The 20,277-nt window shown below is 43.5% G+C and overlaps 1 protein-coding gene across 3 annotated transcripts in view; it reads right to left on the bottom strand.

The window, feature by feature from the left end:
* Positions 1-6,819: 6,819 nt before the first annotated feature.
* PABIR3 (PABIR family member 3) overlaps positions 6,820-20,277 on the bottom strand; it is a 75,980-nt gene continuing 62,522 nt past the window's right edge. For all 3 annotated transcript variants that reach the window (XR_016227964.1, XM_008273232.5, XM_089324265.1), the window contains one exon: positions 6,820-6,933. Coding sequence is in view for 2 of the 3 variants with exons in the window: in XM_008273232.5 (XP_008271454.1) it covers positions 6,921-6,933 (13 nt within the window). In the remaining variant the exon portion in view is untranslated. The remainder of the gene's footprint in view (positions 6,934-20,277) is intronic.

Raw genomic sequence — 20,277 nt, 5'->3', positions numbered from 1 at the left:
GAGGCTTCATACAACGAAGAGAACAAAAGTGCAAGTGGACTAAACCCGAGCTGGCTGTTTCGTTTGGGTACATTTTGCTGTTTTCCGATTTGCCTGAAACACGGGTAATCAGAAAATGTTCATGCAATTAAACTGACACCTGCTCTAGGCTATGACATCTTCAGTGCCTAATAAGAAATGGGCCCAGGGGTAGGCACTGTGGTGCAATGGGTTAAGCCATAGCTTGTGACATCCACATCCCAAATCAGAGTGCCAGTTCAAATCCCAATACTCTTCTGATCCAGCTCCCTGCTAATGCATCTGGAAAAGCAGCTGAAGATGGCAAGTACTTGGGCTCCTGCCACTCATATGGGAGACCAGAATGGAGTTACTGGCTCCTGGCTTGATCCTGGCCCAGCCCCAGCTGTTGTGGGCATTTGGGGAGTTACAGAGTTACAGAAAGAGAGGGAGAGACAAAGAGAGAGATCTTCCATCAGCTGGTTCACTCCCCCAAATGACTGCAATGGCTGGAGCTGGGCCAGGCTGAAGCCAGGAGCCAGGAGATTTTCCAGAACTCTCATAAGGGTAGCAGGGGCCCAAGCACTTGGATCATCTTCTGCTGCTTTCCCCAGGCCATTAGCAGAGAGCTGGATTGGAAGTGGAGCAGCTGGGACTCCAACCAGCACCGATACGAGATGCTGGTGCTGCAGGCAGTGGCTTTACCCACTATGTCAGAATGCCAGACCCTGGTTTGATTTCTTAACTCAAAAATTTATGGGGCCGGCACTGTGGCGTAGCAGGTAAAGCCACCACCTGCAGTGCCAGCATCCCATATGGGCGCCAGTTCAAGTCCTGACTGCCCCACTTCCAATCTAGCTCTCTGCTATGGCCTGGGAAAGCAGTAGAAGATGGCCCAAGTCCTTGGGCCCCGGAACCCACATGAGAGACCTGGAAGAAGCTCCTGGCTCCTAGCTAGCTTTGGATCAGCCCAGCTCTGGCCATTGCAGCCATTTGGGGAGTTAACCAGCAGATGGAAGACTTCTGTCTCTCTGCCTCTGCCTCTCTGTAACTCTGCCTTTCAAATAAATAAATAAATCTTTAAAAAAATTATTACAGAAAATTTTAAACATTTATAAAAGTGGAGGAAATAGTATAATAAATTGGCCAATCTTTTTTTTTTTTTTTTTGACAGGCAGAGTGGACAGTGAGAGAGAGAGAGACAGATCTTCCTTTTGCCGTTGGTTCACCCTCCAATGGCCGGCGCACCGCACTGATCCGAAGGCAGGAGCGAGGTGCTTCTCCTGGTCTCCCATGGGGTGCAGGGCCCAAGGACTTGGGCCATCCTCCACTGCACTCCCGGGCCGCAGCAGAGAGCTGGCCTGGAAGAGGGGCAACCGGGACAGAATCCGGTGCCCCAACCGGGACTAGAACCCCGGGGTGCCAGCGCTGCAAGGCGGAGGATTAGCCTATTGAGCCACGGCGCTGGCCTAATTGGCCAATCTTGAGAGATTTTGTCAAAGCTAAGGAAATACAACTATTGGCAGACTGGTATTACTTTTGTGGGAAAAGGTTTCTTCTCATTTTTACCTTTTTAAAAAAGATTTATTTATGTGAAAACAAAGGGACAGAGAGAAACAGAGACCTTCCATCTGCTGGTTCACTCCCCAAATGCCTGCAACAGCTAGGGCTGAGCCACACTGAAGCCAGCAGCCAGAAACCCCATCCAAGTCTCCCATATGGGTGACAGGGGTCCAACTACTTGAGCCACCTTCTGCTGCTTTTCCGGGTGCATCAATAGGGAGCTAGATCAGAAGCAGAGCAGCCAGGATTCAGACATCACAGGCGGCTGCTTCTCATTTTTCAATGAGTGATTAAACTATTCCAAGGTGATCATGCATGAGGGGACTTCAAAAAGCTCATGGAAAATGGAATTAAATACATAGATAATTGTGCTGGTTGCTTAGCAAATGCTATCTAAACCCTTGCTGCCCCAAGTATGGGCCTTTGGCCCAGAAAGCAGCCTGGGAATCCCCTGCAAGCTTACCAACAAAGGACAGCAATGAGACTCCACCCCCGCCCGACTGAATCAGGGTAGGCTGGTAACAAGATCCCCAGGTGATCTGTGCGTGCATGCAAGGTTAAAGAAGCACTGACCGCTTGGCACAGGGTAGACACACAATAACCTCCTATCCATCTTGCAACAATACTGCAAGGTAGATATTATCATGCCCAGTTTACAGATGAGATAACTGCAGCCGAGAGAGATTATTTGACTTTTCAAAGATCCCACAGCTAATGAACATAGGTCTAGCTGGCTTCAGAGTCTATGACTTATAGCATGCTTCTTCCCATACAGAGGGTTCAATTTGGGGGCAACTCGGTGAAAGAAGAAAGTGAGACAGTATGTGTAGACACAACACAAAACCAACCAGTCTTCTGAGCAACAACCACCGCCGAAGGCAGAAAACCAAAGGGTTTGCTATCAGGCTCACAATTGCTGGCTCCAGCGAAAGGCCTTTTCACTTTCAACCAGCTATTACAGCATTGTGCACCCAGCTCAGTACTTACAGTGGTCAGAAAACAAGAACTGGAGCAACCATCAAAGTTACTCCCTCTTGACAGTGACTGTTGACCCAAATATGAAGCAAGTTGCAGGCCACAAGCTCTCCCGGAGCACAGAGAAGATTTGCTATAGACTCAAATAATCAGTAAAAATCTGTTTGTCGTCATCACACAGGCAGGAAGGGACAGTGGTTAACTGACACCTATTAACCACCTATTTCACTGTGTGACCCGTTGGGTGGCCTTAGCCTGTGGCTCTGCTGGAGTACCGAGTTGCCTACACCAAAAGGTAGCTTTATATGCTTAAGCATTGCTGGGCAATACAATAGGCCCTTTTGTTTGTGGCTAACTCTTTGAAAGGGATATTACTGGAAGAGGGAGCAAAAGCATATGCCTAGAGCATACCCCCAGGTTAGCTGGAACTCATCGGATCTGGGGAACTTCTCTCCTCTAATCCTGTGAGGACATCAGGCCACTTCCTTCTCTTTTGCTGCCCTAATGACTCCTGGGACTTGCATTAATGGATCAGCATGGCTACTTGGTTTTGCAACCAAGTAGCTGATGTGATGATTAATTAGTCTCTAGCAGGAACCTGATGAAGTTCTCAGCTCAAAACCCCAGGGATCCAGTACAGGGCAATCTGCCCTCACATAAAAAGACCAGGTGCGGAGGGTAGGCACACTGGCCTGGTGCTAGGCCTCCACAGGGTTATGATTGACTTTCTACTACAGAACCAAATGAGCTGGACACAACTTGCTATTGTGAGACAGTATACCTGCTGAAAAACTGGTAAGCCTACTGGCTTAACAAAACTACTTGTCTTAGCCGGCGCCGCGGCTCACTAGGCTAATCCTCCACCTTGTGGCGCCGGCACACTGGGTTCTAGTCCCTGTCGGGGCGCCGGATTCTGTCCCGGTTGCCCCTCTTCCAGGCCAGCTCTCTGCTGTGGCCAGGGAGTGCAGTGGAGGATGGCCCAAGTCCTTGGGCCCTGCACCACATGGGAGACCAGGATAAGTACCTGGCTCCTGGCTTAGGATCAGCTCAGTGCGCCGGACACAGCGCGCCAGCTGGGGCGGCCATTGGAGGGTGAACCAACGGCAAAGGAAGACCTTTCTCTCTGTCTCTTTCTCTCACTGTCCACTCTGCCTGGCAAAAAAAAAAAAAAAAAAAAAAAAAAAAAAAAAAAAAAAAAAAAAACTACTTGTCTTTATGCATGAAATCGAATTCTAAGTGCATGTCCTCTGCCACGTAAATAACTATTTGGATCACCTTGTCTCTCTCAAGTTCAGGTGGATGAAATGATATCGTATGGTCAAGTTTGTCCATGTACTAAATATATATATATATATGCATATACATATAGAGAGACAAACGTGTGTGTGTATATATATAAAATGAACAATGCTGAGAATTGAAGCAAAATAAACAAAAGTGAAAAAAATCAATAAAAACACCTAAGGTAAAATAGATAAGACTTTAAGAGTTATTTTAAAAGCGTTTTTCTTTTTTTTTTTTTAACATTTATTTATTTGAAAGGCAAAGTGATGGAGAGCGAGCGAGAGTGAGAGAGAAATATCTTCCATCTGCTAGTTCACTCCCCAAATGCCTGCAATTGCTGGAGCTGTGCCAATCCAAAGCCACGAGCCAGGAGCTTCTTCCAGGTCTCCCACGTGGGTGCAGGGGCCCAAGGACTTGGCCATCTTCTGCTACTTTCCCAGGCCATAGCAGAGAGCTGGATTGGAAGTGGAACTAGAACTGGTGCTCTGATACAAGATGCTGGTGTCTCAAGCAGTGGCTTAACCGGCTGCACCACAATGCTGGCCCCTTAAGTGTGTTTTTCTAAACATGAAAGCACACGTTGAGAACAGTGCATTTTGAATATTGTATTTTAATTATGCATGAATAACTGTGTGTTCCTTCCAAAACCTCCACAAGGACTTCCCTAAGGTCTCTTTTTATTTCAACTCCCATTTCTGTAAGGTTAGTAACAAGGGTAGTTGTTAGCCCACTTTTTCAGATGAGAAAACTGAGGCTCTGAGAGTTGAACTTCCTTGTCTTCCACAAGAAGGCCTCCCAGTAAGTGCCAGGCAGAGCCAAGACCTGCTCCCAGGCCACCTGCTAGCTCTGTGTTCTTTCCACTTCCCAGAGGCTGGAAAAAAAAAAAAAACCACAAGAATAGCCACAAAGATTATATATATAAAAAAAAAAGAAAGCTGAGAACATGTCAGGATTATTTAATTAGTTGTAAATATCTTTTCACTTTGGAAATTACAAATAATAGCAATGGGTTCTCTGGTGAGGGGTCAGGGTAGGGGTGGAGGGGACCTTGTGATGTAAGTGGCTGCACTCATCATCTTATCACGCATACTCAGAGTCTGGTTGTGGGCTGTGATGTGGACCCAGAGCTGCGTTCTCTCCTTCTGTCCTTCGCTGCTCCTATTCACCTCACCTAAGGGGAAGTGAAGAGTGTTCTCGAAGGCAAAAGTCTCAGAAAGTAAGGAACTGGGGGGTCTGTTTCCTGGACCACAGTGTCTCCTGGCTCAAAGGCAGGTGCTCACCCCCACCTCTACCTCTGGGGCTGGCTGTGAAGGGAGCCATTAGTCTAAAGTCATTTCTTTTAAAGGGAACCACATCCTAATGGGTCTGACCTTGGCTTTTCATATGTGCTGCTGTTCAGTTGAAGAGAGCACAGTGTTCTTTGTGAAGTGAAGAACAAGTCAAATTTGTGCTAAATGGGAAGATGTCAAAATAGTCCAGGGCAGAGGAGGTGAGGGATCCAAAGTGATTGGAGCCATAAAATTCCTGCGGCTTCACTTCTGCTAACTCCTTCTCATCTTAGCATGACTTTGGCTGATTATTCTGTGGTGTTCTTATCACAGACTACACAGTGGCTTGCATTGCTCTTGTACCCATAAAAGAGTCCCAGGGACTTCGACTCTAGCTTGTATGATCTTGCGGAATGATCATTGTAGAGATCATGTACATAACACATCAGCTGAGGGACCCAGTTCCACACATGAACCACTTTCCTTTGAAAGGTCCAAATTGCTGGAGGCCAGAGTTTTAATCTGTAGTTAATGGATTTCTGGAATTTTCTATGGGCCTTCCAGGATCCCCATACCTCATCCCTCTCACTAGGTAAAAGGAACAGAAAAAGGAGCTGCTGGTTTGGGACAGCACAGTGTGTGACAGCTAAATCAGCACAAGAGGGCATTATTGTAATAGTTAATCTAAAGCCAAGAGTTTCACGGTGTGAAGGCATTTATGGAAGGAAACCGTGCCCTAGCTCTAAAGGTTTATATCAAAGTTTTCAACACTCCTAAAAACTCAATAAAGTTCTGGTTTTTGTTTGCCAGGGACTGGACAGACATTTGACAGGTACATTGTAGAGGGAATCTGAGTCTGGGCTTGGAGAAGCCATTTTTTGAGCCTGAAGTTTTATGAAAACTAAAAGTGCCAGAAACTGACATTTTTAAAGTGCAAAATTTTAGAGATGGAGAAAAATATTAATGAATTAGAAATTACCAGAGCTTAGAGATGGTGGGGGTGTGACAAAAAAAGGGTCCACAAGGGAGCTCTTTGTGGAGATGGAATTGTTTTGTATCTTGATTGCAGTGATGGTTCCATGAATCTAACCATGTTGTAAAATGGCTAGAACTGCACACACACATTGTACCTCTGTCAAATTTTCTGGCCTTTATATTATACTATAATCACTTGATGTGCGATTATTTGGGAATACTGGGTGAAAGGCAACTTCTTGTGGATCTATAATTATTTCAAAATTTTAAGAAACTTCCAGCACAATCCTGTATTTTTTTAATTTGATTTTTGAATTATTTTTTTAAATTAATGTTTAGTTTTTTAGTTTTTAACAGATGTGAAAGCAGGGGAGAGAGAGAGTGAGAAAAAGAGGGGGGGGGGAGAACTCCAATCTGGTGGTGTACTTCATAAATGCCTGTGAGAGTGACAACTGGGCCAGGTTGAATCTGGGAGCAAGGAGCCCAATTCAGGCTTCCCACATGGGTGGCAGGGGCCCAATCACCTGAGCCATCACCTGCTACCTCCCAGGGTGTGCATTAGCAGGAAGCTGGTGCCAGGAGCTAGAGTTGGGACTCAAACCCAGGTACTCCAATGTGGGATGTGGGCATCCTGCAAAACCTTTCATTTATCCCATTTTTCTTGGGAGAGAACCCCATCCCCCAGCCTATTCATTGTAACTCCTTAACTTTTCCTCCCATCTTAGTTTCTTGGCTAGGGAAAAACATCAGAGAATGCATGTGCCCTTCTTTTATTCTAATTGACAGAAATGATGTTTCAGCTGGAGTTGTCCATTGGTTGTGCCTTGAACAAATGGGAAGATTGTGCAGCCAACTGAATCATCTCTTCTCCCTGACATGGAAAAAAAGCAGAAACCTGTTAAATTCTTCTCATCGCTTCTATGTGAATAGAAGCATAAGGGTAGGAAAGAGAGAGAGGTCAGGCCAGGGTGTGTGTCTGGAGTCTTGGAGTTCTGGGATGAGAGGCACCAGGCACCACACACAGCCAAGAGGCCCGTCTCCGCTCAGAGGAGAAATTGCCCCAGGCGATCAGGCACTTGGAAGAACAAGAGTTCAACTAGCCTCAGAGAAGGGCAGCTTGAGCTGAATGTAGAAATCCAAACCAGTTTCCCTCTACTTCCCTGAGCAAACCTGGAGATGCACAAAGCCTGAGCTCTTGGGTGGGAACAGGCAGTTGTAACCAACAGGTTATAGGAGGATTTGGGATGGGAGCACTTGCCACAGGCTGTCAGATTCCTGGCACACCCTGTCTCCTAGAGGTTCCATCTTGTCTTTCACATACTCCGTGCATCTCCCTGAAACTTCAGTACATCTGGCCCATGCTTCCTACCACAACCATAAGCTGGTTTACGTTATTCTCCTAGTTTGAGTCAGAGGGGTCTGGGTTCAAATCCCAGTTGCACCACCTAAAAGCTATGTGACCTTGGGCAAGTTGTCTAAGTCTCTCTACCACTCAGTTTGCTCATCTGTTAAACGGGGGTAATAACTTGCCTTTCAGGGTTTGTGAAGCATCTGTCACCTACCAGGTATTTAGCAATTGCCATATTCATTGCTTCCCACGTGGCTGCCATAGCACTCTTTCTCCCACAGTATCTAGTCCAGGGTCGCAGGGCACACAAGAGCTTATTAATGAGTCCTTATTGGCTGGCTAAATGGAGGCTCCTGGATGTCTCCCCCATGCCAATGGAGACTCAAAGTGGGAATAAAGGGAAGCCAACCACCCATTTCCAAGATACTAAGCTAACATGCTGAATTCTTTACTTCCTTGATACATTGTTATAGCAAAACCCTTGATGTGATAAAGCCTGCCTTCCATGCACACATATTTTTAGACAAACGGTAGGATCAGCTAAAATTGGAAGCCAGTAGTTTAAGTATGTTGACAAATGACTTCTTCATCAGTTTATCAGGTGTGGAGCCGGAGTAAGAATGCTTGTTGCCACAGAATTTGGAAGGTTATCAAATACAGCAGGAGAATCTGAAGTTGACCCACTTCTATCTATACCCCCAATCTCTGTCTTGTGACCACACTACAGGCTGCAGTCTGTAAGTTATTCATGGAGTACAATGAAAAGAGTAATCGATCAGCAAATGAAGACCAGAGATGTAGTCTCAGATTTCATAATCCATTCACTGATTCAGCCAACAAATATTCACTGCCTGCCTACCATGGGAGTGGGCTCTGTGCTTCACAGACGTGATCCTGCCTTACATGGAATTTACTGGGCTGTGTGACCTGCAGGGAGTTACTTCATCTCTCTGGGTCTCGTGCTCCCAATCTGTTAAATGGTGACAAATGTATTTATATCACAAAGCAATTGTGAGAATGATACGAGGGAATGTAAGGGCAAGAGCTATGCAGATTGTAATTGCTCTCTATTATTGTCCGCTATGTAATGGTTACATGAATAGCTTGTGATCACTTGCAAATTGTGTTGTAAGTCTATTTCGAGGGTCAGAGCATGTTCTGCTCATCTCATTTTTCTTCTTTACATGTTGGCAAGCCAGTAAAACCAGAGCAAGTAGGAGAGACAGAGAGTTCTGCTTATACTGGGCTAAGCAGTAGAGAGAATAGCACTCCACTTCGTGTTCTCAGATGGGTTACACTTCAGACAGGGTCCATGGACAGACTGAGTTATGTCCCCCCAAAAGATATCCTCAGTACCTGTGAATGTGACCTTATTTGGAAGTAGGGCCTTTGCCAATGTAATAACATTAAGATGAAGTCACATTATCACGAGGGCCCTAATCCGATGTGACTGATGTTTTTGTAACAAGAGGTAAACGGACAAAGATACAGAGAGGGAACACCATGTGAAGCTACAAAGAGAGAAGAACACCATATGAAGACAGAGGCAGAGACTACAGTTGTGCAGCCACGAGTCAAGGAAGCTACCAGAAGCTGGAAGAGAATCATTCCTGTTGCTTTAAGCCACTCCGTTTGTGATACTACATCACAGATGCCCCAGGAAAGTAACGGATTCCCCAAACAGATAGCCCTCCCACACACTTCCTTCTGCCCTCCATGGAGTCACGGCCCGCTTTCCTTCTCTGTATATCAATCCACAGAAAATAGTGCCCTGATGCAAGTGGTTCAAAATATGGATCTGCAGAACGGCAGAAGAGCTTGTGTGGAATACTGAATTCCACTTCATATTTTTCAGAGAGGTCGAAATGCAGGCAAGAATTCCCCCCTTGACCCTTTCTGCTCTCACATTTGAGGCCAAGTAGCGAGGGTAGGCAGGCAGTGAATCCAAAGGCATGGGGCCTACTGAGCAGACAGCTGCTATTACCAGCCTTCGCATGGACACTATCTTGGGGAAGTCTAGGAGTCCATTCTGGGGCCCCATTAAGACCAAAGGCTTATAGGAGGTCTTCATCTAAGGCTCCCAAGTGCTATGAAGGATCATGTGGTTTGGAGCCAGCTGCCAGCTTGTGTTTGCCTAGACTCCATCCTTGGAACCAACCAGAGGCTGCTAGCAAGAGAGGCATCCCTTCTTTAGGACACATAGGTGCATATGTATTATTACATACCTACTATTATGAAAAGGTGCATATGTATAGAAAATTACTATTTGACAGCTGCCAAAGGGTCATCAATGGATTCTAAAACTGGTGAGAGAAATCTTCCTGGAAAACATGATACTTGTGTACTTTCAAGGTATCATCCCATACTTTAGTTACTAAGTAAAAAAAGAAAATAGTCTCCTTACAGCGGAAAAATCTGGAAAACATCATCTTGACCAAGAAATCAAAATTAATATTACAAAGAATAGTCATGTGCCTTTTCATGTTTCACTCCTGCCAAAAATGTGTAACCTGACTCTCATCATGAGAACACATCAGACAAACCCATACTGGACAACATTCTACAATGACCCGCACACTTCCAAAACGTCAATGCCATAAAAGAAAAAGAAAGGTTGAGGACGGTTCCAGATTTGAAAACTAAGAGATACGACTGCTAAATACAACATGTGATCCTACATGGGATTATGGTTGAGGGAAAACAATAGCTATATAGGGCAATTTTGGGGTGATTAGAATTTGAATATGAGCTGTAGATTACATGAGGGTACCTCAAAAAGTTCATGGAAGATGAAATTAAAAGCTAAGTTGATTTTGGTATTAATATATTTGCATAGTTTTAGTATGAATATATTGCATAGGTTTTTTCATAATACACATTTTCCATGAATGTTTTGAAGATCCACATGTAACAATATACTGAGTCAGTGTTATACTTCCTGAATTTGAGAACTCCACTGTGTTTATGTAACATAATGTCCTTGTTCTTAGGAAACACGCTGAAGGATTAAGGAGCAAAGGGACATGATGTCTGTAGCTTACTCTCAAGTGTTTCAGGAAAAAAAATCTTGTGTGTGTGTGTGTGTGTGTGTATCTGAGTGTGTATGTGGAGAGATAGAACAAATGTAATAGGATGTTTACAACAGATGAATCTGGAAAAAGTAATGTGAACGTTCTATTCTAGGCGGTTTTCTGTAAGTTTTAAGTATTTAAAATTAACGATTTAAAATATGTATGCTATTTTGAGCATTTAACCATGTACCCAATGCCGAGGTGTGTGAAATTCAAGGGAGAACAAGACCTGGTGTCTATCTTTAGCCTGCAGTTTTTGGCAGGAGGGACAATAAGAGGCAAGCTCCATTCCATGTTATAAAGGATGCCAGGAGAGCACAGAGGAGGTATAATCAACACAGACTTCCTGGGAAAGGGGGCAGAGGAGCTCTGTAGGGAAGGGGTAAAGGAGACATGTAAAGTTGGGAGAATGAAGTTTGGGGTCCCATTGAGACATGCAAGCAGAGGTGACTGACGGACTGTGGGATGTGGGGAAGGAATCTGCGCCTGTGGGCAGCCAGAGGAAGCCACGTGCCTCCTGAGGACAGATGCCAAGGCATAGATTAGCAGGTGTCAGGGGTCAGGCTGAGGGGGCCATAGGCCCTGAGGTAACATAAGCAGCGCAGGGAGAAGCCAAACAATTTGAGGCTGAAAGGTTGGACGCAAGTGTGCCTATTGATGACCTTCCCACTGATGTAGATCGAATGTCCAAGAGATCTCAGCCCCAGATTGATGAATATAAGTAACTTGCATAAGGGCGTGGCCCCAAATTAGTTAGAGTTGCTAATAATACACTGTAAGGCAGGAAGAGAAAGTCAAGTGAGTGTAAGAAACTAAAGAAGTGATTTTTTGAGAACAGGATGAACTTTCCCTGTAATAAGGATAAGGCAGTAGCCAATTAACACACAACAGGATGGGGAAAGATTGTTGTTAATAGGAAAAATCCGGAGAACAGTACCGGGTCCCATAATAAAGGGAAGTCAGTGAGGCAGTACTGCTGTTTCTGAAGCCATTGGGAGAATGGGAATTTCCACTCAATTATGAGATACAAGAGCCAGGATGAGAAAGTACATGAATGTTCTTAGCAAGGGCCTAGTGAGAGGTTTTTTTTTTTTTTTTCTATTTCAACTTCTGTATTCTGAAAAATTTACCAAAATACTGAGAACAGCATTTGCTTAATTCACTGCCAAACTTTAACTGTTTTTGAGTTATAAAGATGCCACTTTTATGTTTCAAATAAAAATGAACCCCCATATACCCATCACCCATCTGCTACAGCTATCAGCTTGATTACTTGATCAATTTCATTTCCTCCAAGTTCCCACCTATTACACCTAGCAAACTGACTGGTCTCAAGCAAATCTCTGATGGAAGCTGTCCTTGTGCTTTTAATGATTTAATAAAAAGAGATTGGAGTTATTGATTATGCATGTTCAAATTCATAGATTCAAGTTATGTAGAAAATCATATTGTAAATAAATATTTAAATTATATATAATTTTAAGTTAATTATTGTATTTTCTCAGGGAGTAATATATTCACATGTCTCAAATACAAAAGGTACAGAAAAAGAAAGAAGTGAAAAGTCCCCTTTTAACCTTTAACTTCTAGCCAATAGCTTCCAACCCCCGTGCACTTGCCAACAATCCCCCCTCTTTGGAGGCAACAGCTTTTTATGTATCCTTATGGCAATGTTTTATGCATATGTTTGTAAACACATTGCAAAACTGCTCACACTGTTGTAAACCTTGCTTCTTCCAGTTAACGATATAATCTGGAGATCATTCCATATCAATACATAACACATTACAGCCACCTAGCAGTCCATTTTATGAAGCATAATTTACTGAACTAATCAAATCACTATCAAAAGATCTTTAGGCTCTTGCCAATCTGTTGCTGCAGTGACTCATCTTACACAATCATTGTGCACACAGTCAAGTAAGTGTATCTTCGGGAGAAATTCCTCAAAGAGCCCTCGCTGGATGGAAAGAGTGGGCAGCTGTAATTCTGGCCAGTATTGCCAGCTGCCCTCCATCAGGTAAGAGGTGTTCGAGTGCTGCCTGTGCCCTTTCATCCTGTGCTGTTTCCTTGCTGCTCCTTGCCACCAAACCCCAGGATCCCATTCGAGACTCCTTCAACACCTTAAACTCAGAAAGCCCTCTGACCCTAGCCTCCTATCGGTGATCTTGTGTGGCTCTTTGGTCCCCATGGCAACCAGTATGCCCGTCCTTCCCTTTCCTTTCCTAAGGGCCAACAGTAGCCTGCTGGCTTCCTCTCCGCCTTCCAAATCAGCCTGATGACCAGCCACTTTAGCTCTGCTAGTGTGGATCCTCTGAACTCACTCTCCCCGTGACCTTCGGCGGCACCTGCTCTGCCAGTCCCCAGGGCCTGTGAAAACCCCACCCTGCATTCCCTGCACTGCCTGCTCCCAGGCTGATAGCTATTGCTGGAGAAGGTCATGAAGCTGGCTGCACTACAAAGCCAGACCAGCCAGCCTCAGAGGGGCCCCAAGGCAGTCCTTTTATATATCTGTATCGAATTTCTCTCAGTGATTGTTCCAAATCCTCTCCCTCTCTCCTCACATCCTGTACCTCACCCTTGCTCCAGACCCCCCTAGTGCAGAGCCCAGCTGTGGATTTCTATGATAGAGGCCCCCAGATCATCAAGCAGGAGCTCTGAGTATTTCCCATCTCACCTCGCCTCTCCACTTCTCTGCATGGTGGCCCAAACCTGTCCATCCCCTCACTCTCAGCCTCATGGGAAGGAGGCACTTTCTCCTCAAGGTCACCCCTCCCACTAGTACCCTGGGCATTAGGTTCTCTTGCCTTTTCCTGCAAGAAAAGGAGCCCTAGGAGCCATCCTTTTTCCCTTTGGCCAGCTCTCCCTCCCCACTGATTTTTTCCTCTCAGCCTAAAAACACTTCCTTCCTATCTGGGTCATTGTTCCACATTACCAGCAGATTTCTAAAGCTTAGTAACCTTTACAATTACACAGGTAATTGTGCCTTCTGCCTTTACTTCCTCCTTCTGTGTCAGCCCCCAAATTTAACAGAAAAATCAGAAAACGCTAAGTAAAAAGAAGAAAATTAAAAGCATACACAATGCCACTATCCAACTATTAACACTTTGACATATTTCTTTATGATCTTTTTACACGCACACATATAAATTTTTCTCTGTACTTTTTTTTAACAGAATTGAGTCATAGTATATATAGTGTTTTATCATAATATATTTTGGACATCTCAGCTTTGCTCCTTATTAGTTGTCTGACCTTGCTTAAGTAAATGAATTTCTCTGATGAGTCCATTTGCTCCTGTGTAAAATAAGGACTATTATAGTAACTACCTCACATAGTTGTTATGAGGGCTAAATGAGATAAAAATACATAAACACTTATCACTGCCTGACATATAGCAAGTTGAATTAATGTTAGTTATTATGATCCTCCCACACCAATAAATATAGCTCTACATAATAATTTAATGAATTCTGTCACTGCTGTGTCTAATAGGAGTGACGAAAGCACCACAGTGACTCACCAACACATATTCATTGGGCACACGAGTAAGTATATCTGCGGAATAAAGTCCAAAAAGCAGAGTTTTTGACTCAAAAGCCATGTGCATTTGTCATTTTGAGGCATATCACCAAATTTGCCTCCATGAAGTTTAGGTTGCATGAGTTATTTAACTTATGAATGATTGATGGACATTAAAGCTCTTTTTTACATTTTTCACAGATACAAATCCTGATAGAACAAAGGCATAAGCCTCAGCTATTCTCACTCATAATATGGGAATTTATTTCTTGCCCTTGAATCTCAATTCTGTCTCACACACTATTGTCTTTATACTCCACCCCATTCTTCCCCAGGTTCAGAGGCCCAGTGGCCACGTGGAAGACCAGTTTCCAGGAATTCACCTCCCCCTGCTGCCCCTTACCCCCACCGCCACTCCTAGCCCCACCTAAGATGTAAAAAGGCCTGGCCCCTAGGGTCAGGGCCTCCTGTGTGTGTTCCATCAGTGTGCAGGCCTACAGTTGGTCACCCACCTCTGCGGATCTATTTTCTCTGAACAAATTCAGCCTGACTGTAAATTTGTATTCTTGCTCCTCTCTGTTCTGCACCTCTTTTCCTAACAGTTTGGTGCCCCGTGTGAGGAGGCACCAATCTGAACCTCCATTCCTAACAAACCCACACTGAAGAATGTTCTTCTAATTAAATCTTAGCTTAGACTCGGGATTATTTATCCAGAGCAGGGGAAAGACTGCGAGTAAATGCAGTGATGGGGATGCCAGGGGTGTGCATGGCAAAACTGCTAATAGTGGTGACACGCAGAGAAGAGCAGCGGCAAAGGTGACCCTGTAAGATAGAGTGGACCCCATTACAAAGGACTGTGAATGTCAAGGTGATTCAGCCAGTCACTAAGTATCGGTTGACCACCTCCCCGCCGTTGTTTTAGATACTTTGCTCACTTAACAAAACCAGAAAAAGATTCCCGCCCGAATGAGCTTATATTTTAGCAAAGAGAGGCAAACAATAAAAATAAGTGGCTGCCCATTAGAGACTCTGAGTTGGTGGTACCAGGAGGAATCCCATCCACATACCAATCTGATACCAAATGATTTTCTTCAAATCAACTTACTTCTGAACTTAAATTTAATTTAAAGAGAGTCTAACTCTGGCATCAGTGGAAACTCAGCAGCACATGCCATAAGGCCTAGAAAGGGAGAGTAGAGGATACATATGAATGACATCTTCCCTTCCTTGTGGAGAGCAATTCATGGATGAGAACAACAAGAACTTTCTAAATTGTGCACTTTTTTTCCAGGCAGCTTGATGTTGTACATACAGCAGATAGTTCATCTTCACAACAACGCTATGAGGTATTGTTTCCATGTGTTCAGGTGGAAATTTGGGTACAGCGACTAACCTTCCCAAGCTTCAGTTTCCTCCTGAATAAACGCAGCACAGGAGCATAGGAGCCAAAGGTGCATTGATTTCTGCCCGCTTCATGGCGTGCTCTGGAGAAAACTTCGAGAGGGGGAAGGCCCAGGGCAGACGCTCCCAGTCCTTATCATTCCCTGATCACCCCCCGAATGCCAAAGATTCAAATTAAAACTAAATTACTGATTTAAAACACAAGTGCCTCTCCAGCGCCTCCCTCCAGGAGTTCAATTTATTGGTCACTTTAACTTGCCTATGAAGAACTTCAATCAGATTGTTCAACTTCATTTCACACTTGCTAGGATGGAGGGTGGTTAGAAGAGAAGAAAATGGTATGCCTCTGGGGCACTGGCTCCTTTTTGAAGAGGGCAAACCAAGGTAGACACCAGTGGGGTAGGAGGTGGACAGCTGACAGGAGAGAAGGAGCAGAAAGCAAGGTGACAGAAAACTTAACTATCAACTTTAGTTGTCTCTAATTCAAGTCCTTTGGGGAAAAGCAGCATAATATAACTAAGAATAAATAATACATCAGTAGACAGACAGTACTTAGGTCCCGGTAAGCTATTTAGTCTCTCAAAGCATACTACTGCTATTCAACCTTGTAAGAAGTCAGCTTTATTCCTTAAAAAAATAATACTAAAAGTCATTTAAAGGAAATAATATTGGGCTTCAACTTACTCAAATAATTTGAACCACAGATATATCTTTCCCTGGTTTCAGGTAGCATTGAAAAATAAGAACTCCACAGAGTCACACAAATTGAACCCAGGTTCCCCGAAAGGCCTGCCCCCAAGAAAAGCTCAATAAGGTTCGAATGTGAGCATACATACAATCCTTCAATATTCAGTTTATTAATGGGTAATGAACTCTTGCATAGAGAAATATTTTTCAATGGCTTAGAGACTAAAGGAAAGTTTCTCTTAGAAACAAAAAGCTAAGAGCAGAAGGGTACAAAGCAGACATTACCCAATAACCTCAAACCATCTACAGATGTCAAGTGTTGAACAGGTCCTATGTCACAGAGGAAAATAATGTCGCATCTGTTTGGGGCAGAAAAGGCAAGCACACCACCTCTGCTTTCACAATGCAGGAACGGAGACATCACATTTCTTTAGTCAACAGCCTGGTGAATGTGGGGCTACATTATCTAGTATACAAATGGATTCCCTCTACTGCCTAACATTTGGGGACTCTCAGATAAAACTAGCACTTTATCCTGGAATAATACCATGCTTCTTATCTTTTTACATACTCATAGTCCCAACCCTACATGATACTAGCAAGTATCTGTGAAATCATTATTTCCCTGTCAGTACACAGAGGAGTTCAAGGGACCACACACACACACACACACACACACACAAATAGTATGGCACTGGGATTTTAATAAGTCATCGTCTCTCTTTAACTGAGTATAACTTACATTGCGTTTCTAAGTTGGATACAACAAGTGGGAAGTAATATGAAGCAACTCAAGAATTTTAGGAGAGGCTGGTGCTATGGCGTAGTGGGTTAAGCTACCGCCTGTAATGCCAAAATTCCATATGGGTGTCAAGACTTGGCTGTTCGAGATCTGGCTGCTTCCACTTCCAATCCACCTCCCTGCTAATGCACCTGGGAAAGCAGCAGAGGACGGCCCAAGTGCTTGCATCCTTGCACCCAGATGAAGCTCCTGGCTTCAGCCTGGCCCAGCCCAGCTATTGCTACCATTTGGAGAGTGAACCAGCAGATAGAAGATCTCTCTCTCTCTCTGTCTCTCCCTCTCTCTTTCTCTAACTCTGCCTCTCAAATAATTTTTTTAAAAAATTTTTATTTTATTTTATTTATTTGAGAGGCAGAGTTACAGACAGTGAGAGGGAGAGACAGAAAGGTCGTCTATCTGTTGGTTCACTCCCCAAATGGCCACAACGGCTGGAGCTGTGCCGATCTGAAGCCAGGAGCCAGGTGCCTCTTCCCAGTCTCCCAAGGACTTGGGCCATCTTCTACTGCTTTTCCAGGCCATAGCAGAGAGCTGGATTGGAAGAGGGGCAGCTGAGACTAGAACCGGCACCCATATGGGATGCCAGCACCGCAGGTGGAGGATTAACCTACTATACCATGGTGCCAGCCCCAATAAATCTTTTTAAAAAATAAATGAATATGCCTTGCCAATGGGAACGTGAAGTGGTAAAATCACTTGGAAAATAGGCTGACAATTTCTTACAAAGTTAAACACGAATTCACCACACTATATTGCAGTTCTACAAAGTATTTACCCTAAAGAAAGTAAAACATACATCTGCACAAAGGCTTAAACACAAATATTCATTACAGTTTTATTAGTAACAGCCATCGATTGGAAACAATCCAAATATTCATCAACATGCTGAAATTCATATGGAGACACAGGAGACCTCAAATAGCTAAAACAATCTTGTACAACAAAAACAAAGCCAGAGGCATCACAATACCAGATTTCAGGACATACTACAGGACAGTTGTAATCAAAACAGCATGGTACTGGTACAGAAACAGATGGATAGACCAATGGAACAGAACAGAAACACCAGAAATCAATCCAAACATCTACAGCCAACTTATATTTGATCAAGGATCTAAAACTAATTCCTGGAGCAAGGACAGTCTATTCGATAAATGGTGCTGGGAAAACTGGATTTCCACGTGCAGAAGCATGAAGCAAGACCCCTACCTTACACCTTACACAAAAATCCACTCAACATGGATTAAAGATCTAAATCTACGACCTGACACCATCAAGTTATTAGAGAACATTGGAGAAACCCTTCAAGATATTGGCACAGGCAAAGAGTTTCTGGAAAAGACCCGGGAGGCACAGGCAGTCAAAGCCAAAATCAACTATTGGGATTGCATCAAATTGAGAAGTTTCTGTATTGCAAAAGAAACAGTCAGGAGAGTGAAGAGACAACCGAGAGAATGGGAAAAAATATTTGCAAACTATGCAACAGATAAAGGGTTAATAACCAGAATCTACAAAGAAGTCAAGAAACTCCACAAAAGCAAAACCAACAACCCACTTAAGAGATGGGCCAAGGACCTCAATAGACATTTTTCAAGAGAGGAAATCCAAATGGCCAACAGACACATGAAAAAATGTTCAGGATCAAAACCACAATGAGGTTTCACCTCACCCCAGTTAGAATGGCGCACATACAGAAATCTACCAACAACAGATGCTGGTGAGGATGTGGGGAAAAAGGGACACTAACCCACTGTTGGTGGGAATGCAAACTGGTAAAGCCACTATGGAAGTCAGTTTGGAGATTCCTCAGAAACCTGAATATAACCCTACCACACAACCCAGCCATCCCACTCCTTGGAATTTACCCAAAGGAAATTAAATTGGCAAATAAAAGAGCTGCCTGCACCTTAATGTTTATTGCAGCTCAATTCACAATAGCTAAGACATGGAATCAACCTAAATGCTCATCAACAGAAGACTGGATAAAGAATTATGGGGTATGTACTCTATAGAATACTATACAGCAGTAAAAAAAATGAAATCCGGTCATCTGCAACAAAATGCAGGAATCTGGAGCACATCATGCTGAGTGAAATAAGCCAGTCCCAAAGGGACAAATATCATATATTCTCCCTGATCGGGGACAACTAACAGCACCTTAAAGGAAACCTGTTGAAGTGAAATGGACACCATGAGAAACAATGACTTGATCAGCCCTTGTCCTGACTGTCGAGGAACAACTTACTACTTTATTCCTTTTAGTATGTTTTTGTTCTACTTAATACCATTGGTTGAACCCTTTAATTAACACACAATTATTCTTAGGTATTTAAAATTAAACTGAAAAGTGATCGCTGTTAAATATAAGAGTGGGAATAAGAGAGGAAAGAGATATACAATTTGGGACATGCTCAGTCGGACTTGCCCCTAATGGTAGAGTTAGAAACATGCCAGGGGATTCCAATTCAATCCCATCAAGGTGGCATGTACCAATGCCATCTCACTAGTCAAAGCTATGAGTTTCAGTTCATAATTGATCATAATGATAGGATTAAGAGTCAAAGAGATCACATAAACAAGACTAGTGTCTACTAATACTAACTGATAGAATTAAAAAGGAGAGAACAATCCAACATGGGAAGCAGGATATACAGCAGACTCATAGAATGGCAGATGTCCTAAACAGCACTCTGGCCTCAGAATCAGCCCTTAAGGCATTTGCATCTGGCTAAGAAGCCCATGAGAGTATTTCAGGCATGGAAAACCAAGACACTGTGGCAAAAAAAAAAAAAACAAAAAAAAAAAACAAAAAAAAAACAAACCCAAACACCTAAATGAAAGATCTCTGTGAGTGAGATCCCAGCGGAAAGTATGGGCCATCAAAGAAGGAGGTACCTTTCTCTGAAGGGAGGAGAGAACTTCCACTTTGACTATGGCCTTGTCTAAATAAGATCAGAGTTGGCAAACTCAAGAAGCTTCCATAGCCTTGGAAGCTCATGACAAGAGCCTCGGGTGATTACTGACATCATAAATAAGAGTGTCAATTGTTAAATCAACAAGAGAAGTCACTGTGCACTTACTCCCCATGTAGGATCTCCCCATGTACTGTGTGAATTAATGCCATAACTAGTACTCAAGCAGTACTTTATACTTTGTGTTTCTGTGTGGGTGTAAACTGTTGAAATCTTTACATAGTATATACTAAATTGATCTTCTGTATATAAAGATAATTGAAAATGAATCTTGATGTGAATGAGGTAGGAGAGGGAGCGGGAGATGGGAAGGTTGCAGGTGGGAGGGAGGTTATGGGGGGAAAAAGCCACTATAATCCAAAAGCTGTACTTTGGAAATGTATATTTATTAAATAAAAGTTAAAAAAAGCAAATA

The sequence above is a fragment of the Oryctolagus cuniculus genome, chromosome X, assembly GCF_051225735.1.
Source record: "Oryctolagus cuniculus isolate XC-2025 breed Fujian yellow rabbit chromosome X, ASM5122573v1, whole genome shotgun sequence".
Taxonomy (NCBI): domain Eukaryota; kingdom Metazoa; phylum Chordata; class Mammalia; order Lagomorpha; family Leporidae; genus Oryctolagus; species Oryctolagus cuniculus.
Note: the sequence above shows the minus strand (reverse complement) of the source record. Positions and strands in the feature narration are given on the sequence as shown.